The sequence below is a fragment of the Stenella coeruleoalba genome (assembly GCF_951394435.1).
Source record: "Stenella coeruleoalba genome assembly, chromosome: 5".
NCBI classification, from domain to species: Eukaryota; Metazoa; Chordata; class Mammalia; order Artiodactyla; family Delphinidae; genus Stenella; species Stenella coeruleoalba.
In genome coordinates this window covers 98,738,622-98,747,546 of record NC_137150.1, presented here as the reverse complement: position 1 = coordinate 98,747,546, position 8,925 = coordinate 98,738,622, and the positions used below count along the sequence as shown (strand labels likewise).

At 33.7% G+C, this 8,925-nt stretch overlaps 1 protein-coding gene across 1 annotated transcript; it reads left to right on the top strand.

Annotated features, from left to right (window-relative positions):
• Positions 1–2,299: 2,299 nt before the first annotated feature.
• On the top strand, positions 2,300–3,555 carry LOC307186998 (olfactory receptor 5K1-like; the record flags this gene model as incomplete). The annotated part of the gene is given in 2 exon segments (XM_079922738.1): positions 2,300–3,386; positions 3,389–3,555. Coding segments are annotated over 2 exon segments (927 nt in total). The 5' UTR covers positions 2,300–2,626.
• Positions 3,556–8,925: the final 5,370 nt, after the last annotated feature.

The window sequence follows — 8,925 nt, the reverse complement described above, 5'->3', positions numbered from 1 at the left end:
AAATGATGAGAAAGTCCTAATAAGGGAATATTTTGAGGAAAGAAATATCTCCAGAAGGTGCTTCTGGATTTTCAAGGCAATTTTAATGGTTATTTTTTAAATTATTATTATTAAAAAATGTAAAGGTTACTTCTAGTAACTAAGGTATAAGATTAAAGATATTATGAATGTAAGTTCAAAGGAATATTCTAGAAATTATATATTGACTTTAAAAAGAGGTGAGAAAGGTGCTACTTTAAGACCTCTGCTCACACAACCTCTCCTCTGAGTCAGTAAGTCCTAGTTCAGTTCCCACTTCCTCTATGAGGCTTTTGCTGACCAATCCAGTGGGAATTTTTTTTCCCACCTAGAATTTTATATTCAGAGTGGTAATAAAGATAAATAGTATAAACTTATATAAATTAAAATCAAAACATGTCCCTTAAAATTGGCTTAGAAATGGGCATTTGCCTTACTCTTTAGGTTTCAAATGATACATTTAATTATTCCAACTTAGTAGCTTTGTAATGTTTAGGAGATTAGGTCTCTCAGGAAGTACTCTGATGTCAATGCCAATTAAATCTCTTTAGAATTATTTAAAATATTTGAACCATTCTCTAGCAATGATATAAATATTATCATTGACTTGTTGGTAGAAATATTCTTCTAAACAATCAAGATGATAGAGTTTTATTTCTGGATCTACTTTAATAACCATCATCAGGCAACCATCTAGCCTTTATTAAACTCTTATTGGAGAAATCCAGGTGGGAAAGAATTTTAAAAATTTTTTGGTAGAAATATTAACCTCCAGAAACATTTATTTAAGTTCTTTAAGGTTTTTGCCTTGCAATTCTTATTTTTAAATTTTTTAAGTTCCTTAAAGTCTTTCCTCTACCCTAAGGTCCATTGTGTAAGAACTGGACAAATGACTATCATTTATTTGCATCACTTCTGAATTTAAGAGAAGCCTAAATTTACCCAAAAATAGATAAGTAAAAGCATACGTTTATAGTAATTACAGAAAACCTTATCAAAGTTTTGTGAACTTCTTTTAAAAATGTGGTTTGCCATATAACTTACAGCTTAACAGCCTCTACAATGAAATGTTTAAAATTTTTGTGTCAGACATTCCCTATGTATTAAATAAATTATATGAGGAAGGAATATATTTTTAAACCATTCTTTTAAACCCCTGATGTAATTTTAAGGAGATTTTTAGTTTATCTTTTGATTTTTAGAAAAATAAAATATCAATGTAAAACTTATTTCTGTCTGATTAATTAGCATCAACTAGAGAAAATGAAGGAAAACTATGTTATGTGACTTCAAGTCAGCAAGTGTAAGGCATTTAATGAAAAAACTTATTCAAATTACCTAGATTTAAAATGTTCATTTTTTTTAGACTTCAGGTTATCAAGAGTAAGGAATTTAATGAAAAAATAATAATTCAAATTATATAGCTTTCAAATGTTCATTTCTAATATTGTTTCTAAATGTATCAGTCACAAATAGTCTGAGTTTAAAAGTTAGTAAACAGTTGCAGGAAGCCAAAGGAAAGAGATCTTCTCTCCAAAATGCAAGCAGACTCTCAACCACTGCGCCACCAGGGAAGCCCTGAATTTATCAATTTTTAACCCTTAAGGATGCTTCAATTTCTTTTGATAGCATTTAAATTTCTTTAGATTTTAATATGCACATGCACACAGGAGCAATTTTATATTGCGTGCCTAAATGACATCATAAATACCATAAAGACCATGAAAATAGTTTTTTTAAATGTTTTATAGTAGAAAAAATATATAACATAAAATTTATCATTTTAACTATATTTAAGTATTTACAGTTCAGTGGTGTTACGTTTATATTGTTGTGCAACTATCATCACCATCCAACTACAGAAATTTTTCATCTTCCCAAACTGAAACTCTGTACCCATTAAACAATATTCCCCATTCCTTCCCTCCCCAGACAACCTTTAATTCATGTAAGTGGAATCACACAATATTTGTCCTTTTATGCCTAGCTTATTTCACTTAGCATAAAGTCATCAAATTTCATCCGTGTTTTAACATGTGTCAGAATGTCATTCCTTTCTAAGGCTGAATAATATTCCACTTTTTGTCTATACCACATTTTGTTCATTCATTCATCCAGCAGTGGAGAGTTGGGTTGTTTCTACCTATGACTATCCTGAATAATGTTTCTATGAACATGGGTGTACAAAAATAGTCTTTCAAACAACACTGTTAATCTGCACAGATACTGTCACTGAAATTGTTTGGGAACATTGATACCAACTGCTGACACCTAAATTATGAATCAGCTTTAGCTAATCCATATAGAGAAGTTTTTTGCACTGAATATTCCTCTCAAGACCTCAAAAGCCATCTTTGTGCATCTAATCTGATGTTTTCTCTTGAAAATATGCTGGGAAAATGTTAAATAACTAGCTTAAAAGTTAAGAGCTCCTGGAGATTGATACGCCCAGAGAAATGGGCATACACCAAAATCCACGTGACTTGTGAAGGCATTATGGAAGATGTTCCTCGTTCTTCTGGGCCAGAGAGAGCTCAAGAGTTGAATTGGGCATATTATAAATTAGTACTCATTTCTCCACAATTTTTTCTCAACAGCAGAGTCAGGAATGGCTAAAGAAAATCATACTGTAAAACATGAGTTTATCCTCACAGGATTTACAGATTACCCAGAGCTGAAGACCCTTCTGTTTGTGGTGTTCTTTGCCATGTATCTGATCACCATGGTGGGGATTCTTGGCCTGGTTATACTGATTTCAAAAGAGCATCATCTTTGCACACCAATGTACATCTTTCTGGGCAACCCCACTCTCGTGGATTCTTGCTGTGCCTGTGCCATTACTCCTAAGATGTTAAGGAACTTCTTTTCTGAAAACAGAACGGTTTCCCTCTATGAATGCATGGCACAGTTTTATTTTCTTTGCACTGTTGAAACTGCAGACTGCTTTCTTCTGGTGGTAATGGCCTATGATCACTATGTGGCCATATGCAGCCCTCTGCAGTACCATACCAGGATGTCAAAGGAACTCTGCATTCAGATGACCACAGGGGCCTACATAGCTGGAAACCTGCATTCTATGACTCATATAGGGCTTCTATTCAGGTTAGTTTTCTGTGGATCAAATCACATCAAACACTTTTATTGTGATATTCTTCCTTTATATAGGCTCTCCTGTGTTGACCCTTATGTCAATGAACTGGTACTGTTTATCTTTTCAGGCTCAATTCAAGTCTTCACAATAGGTAGTGTCTTAATATCTTATCTCTACATTCTCTTTACTATTTTCAAAATGAAATCCAAAGAGGGAAGGGTCAAAGCCTTTTCTAGCTGTGCATCCCACTTTTTGTCAGTTTCATTATTTTATGGATCTCTTTTTTCATGTACATTAGTCCAAATTTGCTTGAAGAATGGGATAAAGATATACCAGCTGCTATTGTGTTTACAGAAGTAGTTCCTTTACTAAACCCTTTTATTTGTAGCCTAAGAAATAAGGAAGTAATAACTGTTTTGAGGAAAATTCTGAAGAAAAAAATTTGAAACAAGTGGGGTCTACTGTACCTTAATGTACCTTAATCATTACACAGAGAAAATGCACAAATTGTATGTAAAATATTAAAAGTGAAATTACACAGAGAAAATGCACAAATTGTATGTAAAATATTAAAACATATCATAATGCATTCAATTTAAGTAGCAGTATATAAGGGAAATTACACAGAGAAAATGCACAAATTGTATGTAAAATATTAAAACATATCATAATGCATTCAATTTAAGTAGCAGTATATAAGGGAGAAAATATACAAGAAGGAGAAAATTATACTAAATCTTAATTCAAATTAAAAAAAATCAAAAACAAATTTTGAAATAATTCAAGAAAAATACAGTATGCTGCCAAGGTCATGGATTGTGTCAGCATCGGGGGATATCAGCACCCAAAAGAAAAACAATTATATCTCAATAAAACTGAAAAAAGTTTTTAAATTGTCAGACTGAGGAAAAGAAAAGGAAGCAAACCAACAAAATTAGCAATTTCAAATATAAAGGAAAATCCTAATTAAGCATTAATAGCCAGCCCACATTAATAGTTTGGAGCATGAGCACTCCAGTTATGCTAAAAGGGTTTAAGGGTATATGAACCTTCAACCAATGAAATCACTTACAACCATGAGTGACAAAGCTGAGGCAAGTGAATTTTGAGGAATTACTTTTAATAGCATTTTGAGGGACATTGTAGTTAGAATAGAGGCAGTTAGGAAACAAAGGTGTGAAATAAAAGTGAATATTACATTTCTAAGTTTAATTTCCTATGGAGTTGCATAATTAAAGATGGAATGTAGGGCTTCCCTGGTGGCGCAGTAGTTGAGAGGCCGCCTGCCAATGCAGGGGACACGTGTTCGTGCCCCGGTCCGGGAAGATCCCACAAGCCGCGGAGCGGCTGGGCCCATGAGCCATGGCTGCTGAGCCTGCGCGTCCGGAACCTGTGCTCCGCAACGGGAGAGGCCACAACAGTGAGAGGCCCACGTACCACAAAAAAAATAATAAAATAAAAAAGCCAAACTCATAAAAGTAGGGTAAAATCGTGGTTACTAGGGGCAGGGGTGTGGGAGAATTGGAGAGATGTTTGAGTGTATAAACTTGAAACTAATAGTTTCATGGTAACCTTGGACATGCCTGAGTCTTGTATGCCTTTCAGAAATTTAAAATTGGTATCATAAATTATTTCTATTAATTTGAAGTTTTCATTAATTTTTTACTAAAATAAATTTTTGACTAAATATAGATATGATTTTTTTCAAAGACGGTAAACTTGTTAATGGGATTGGGTTCATTCGTTACTTGAAAAAATGTTTATTAAGATGTCTGTAGCATCAACACTGGATATATGAAGTAGGAGAGGAAGAATGCTGTTATACAAAACAACATAAATATACAATATAACATAGCATAGTGACTATATTTATTCAAAATATTTCATGGGGCTTCCCTGGTGGCGCAGTGGTTGAGAGTCCGCCTGCCGATGCAGGGGACACGGGTTCGTGCTCCGGTCCGGGAAGATCCCACATGCCGCGGAGCGGCTGGGCCCGTGAGGCATGGCCGCTGAGCCTGCTCATCCAGAGCCTGTGCTCCGCAACGGGAGAGGCCACGGCAGTGAGAGGCCCGCGTACCGCCAAAAATCAATAAATAAAAAATAATAATAACAAAATATTTCATGTATAAATACTTAATAGATACAGTCATAACTTAGTTCCATCTTCTATAGCTCACAAGTCACAAGTAGAAAAGGTTACATTTTGCTACAAATATTTACACTGTACTTGTTTCAGCAAAAATTTACTAATATTCCATGGATCTTATAGTTAATGGATAAACAATTTTCAAAACTTCAGAAAACTGAATTTTAAAGATAATTTTTTAAAATATAGCATAATCAACTATACTCCAATATAAAATAAAATTTTTAAAAATTAAAGAAATTTTAAAAAATATATGTAACAGTTTTCTTTATGACTCTATAATGACACAGACAATATGTTTTAAAATATTTCTTAAGGAAATATTTAGTGGTTAACTATACAAACTCTTAAAAATCAAACATATTTTGGACATTAAAAGGATAATAAGGGAATGTTATGAACAACTCTATGCCCATAAATTTGATAATCTGGATGAAATGGACCAATTCCTTGAAAAACACAATCTGCCAAAACTCATACAAAAAGAAATAGACAAGCTAAAAAGATTATACCTATTAAAGAAATTGAATCAATGATTAATAACCTTCCAAAACAAAAAGTACCAGGCCCAGATAAGTTCAATTGATAAATTCTACAAAACATTTAAGGAAGAAATTATACCAATTCCCTACAATGTTTTTCTGAAGATAGGGGCAAAGGGAATACTTTCTAACTCATTCTATAAAGCCAGCATTACTCTAAAACCAAACCAGACAAAGACAATACAAGAAAACTACAGATAAATATCTCTCATAAACATAGATGCAAAAATTCTCAACAAAATATTAGCAAAGTGAATCTAACAATGTATAAAAAGCCTGTGCACCATGACCAAGTGGAATTTATCCCAGGTATGCAAGCCTGGTTCAATATTCAAAAAAGAATTAATGTAATCTTTTACATCAACTGGCTAAAGAAGAAAAATTACATGATCACCTTAACAGATACATAAAGAGCATGTGACAAAATTCAACATCCAACAAAATTCAACATTCACTCATGATAGAAGCTCTCAGTAAGCTAGAAATGGGGAAAAACTTCCTCAACTGGATAAATAATATCTACATAAAACCTACAGTTAATATCAAACTTAATGGTAAGAAACTTGAAGCTTTCCCACTAAGATCAGAAACAAAGCAAGCAAAAGCACCACAGCTTTTCAACATTGTGCTGGAAGTGCTAACTAATGCAATGAAACAGGAAAAGGAAATAAAAGGATACTTGTTGAGAAGAAAGAAATAAAACTGTCTTTGTTCACAGATGACATGACTGGCTATGTAGAAAATCTGAAAGAATCAACAAAAAACTCTTGGAACTAATAAGCAATTATAGCCAAGTTGCAGGATACAAGGTTAGTACAAAGGTTACACAAAAGTATATTTTAAGGTATTGCTTTTCTGTATAACAGTAATGAACAAGTGGAATTTGAAATTAAAAACACAGTACCATTTACATTAGCACCCATAAAAATGAAATACTGAGTTATAAATATAAAAAAATATGTATAAGCTCTATATGAGGAAAACTATCAAACTTTGATAAATCAAAGGAAACTAAACTCAATGGAGAGATATTCCATGTTCATGGGTACAAAGGTTCAATATTGTAAAGGTGCCCCAAATTGATCTATAGATTCAATGCAATCCCAATCAAAATCCAGGCAAGTTATTTTGTGGCTATTGACAAACTGATTCTCAAGTTTCTATAAAGAGGCAAAAGACCCAGAATAGTCAACACAATATTTAAGGAGAACAAAGTTGGAGAACTGACACCACCTAACTTCAAGACTTACTATAAAGCTACAGTAATCAAGACAGTATGGTATTGGCATAAGAATAGACAAATAGATCAATGGATAGAAGAGAAAGACCAGAAATAGACCCACATAAACATGATTGTAAGATATTTGACAATGGAGCAAAAACAATGCAATGGAGCCAAGACTGTCATTTCAACAAATGCCGCTAGAACAACTGAACATGCAAAACAAAACAAATGAACAAAACAGTCTAATATACCTTACACCCTTCACAAAAATTAACTCAAAATGTATCATATGACAGTCTCTAGGTCCATCTACATCTCTACAAATGACCCAATTTCGTCCCTTTTTAGGGCTGAGTAATATTCCATTGTATATATGTACCACATCTTCTTTATCCTTTCCTTTGTTGATGGACATTTAGGTTGCTTCCATGTCCTGACTATTGTAAATAGTGCTGCTATGAACACTGGGGTGCATATGTCTTTTTGAATTATAGTTTTCTCTGGGTATATGCCCAGTAGTGGGATTGCTGGGTCAGATGGTAGTTCTTTTTTCAGTTTTTTAAGGAAACTCCATACTGTTTTCCATAGTGGCTCTATCAATGTACACTACCACCAACAGTACATGAGGGTTCCCTTTTCTTCACACCCTCTCCAGCATTGTTTGTAGATTTTTTGGTGATACAGAGTGAAGTAAGTCAGAAAGAGAAAAAAATATATCGTATATTAACGCATATATGTAGACTCTAGAAAAATGGTATAGATGATCCCTTTTGAAAAGCAGAAATAGAGACACAGACATAGAGAACAAATGTATGGACACCAAGGGGGAAGGGGGGTGGGAGGAATTGAGAGATTGGGATTGACACATATACACTATTGATACTATGTATAAAATAGATAACTAATGAGAACATACTGTATAGCACAGGGAGCTCTACTTAACGCACTGTGGTGACCTGAGTGGGAAGGAAGTCCGAAAGGAGGGGATAAATGTATATGTGTGGCTGATTCATTTTGCTGTACAACAGAAACTAACACAACATTGTAAAGCAACTATACGCCAATCAAAATTATTTTTAAAAAATGTATTGCAGACGTAAAGGAAAAATGCAGTATTATAAAATTCCTAGAAGATACCAGGAGAAAATCTAGATGACTTTGGGATTGACAATGAGTTTTAAGATATAAGACCAAAGCCATGATACATAAATGAAAGAATTGATAAGCTGGACTTCAATAAAATTAAAATTTTCTGCTTGCAAAAGACACTGCCAAGAGAATGAAAAGACAAGCCACAAATCAGGAGAAAATATTTGCATAAGACACATCTGATAAAGGGCTGTTACCCAAAATATAGAAAGAACTCTGAAAACTCAACAATAAGAAAACAAACAACCAGATTAAAAAAGAGGCCAAAGATAATAACAGACACCTCTACAAAGAATATATACAGATGATGAATAAGCCTATGAAGAGGTGCTCATAGCCATCAGCAAAATGCAAATTAAAACAACGAGACACCGTTACACACCTAGTACAATGGCCAAAATCTGGAATAATGACACCACCAAATGCTGGCAAAAGTGTGGTGCAACAGGAACTCTCATTCATTCCTGGTAGAAATGCAAAATTGTACAGCCACTTTGGAAGACAGTTACGGAGTTTCTTACAAAACTAAACATATACTTATATCATTCAGCAATCTCACTCCTTGGTATTTACCCAAAGGAGTTGAAAACTTATGTCCACACAAAAACCTGTGTATGTTTATAGCAGCTTTATTCATAATTGCCATAACTTGGAAGCAACCAAGTTACCCTTCAGTAGGTGAATGGATAAATTGTTGTATGTCTAGACAATGAAATATTACTCAGAAATGAGCTATCAAAGCCATGAAAAGACG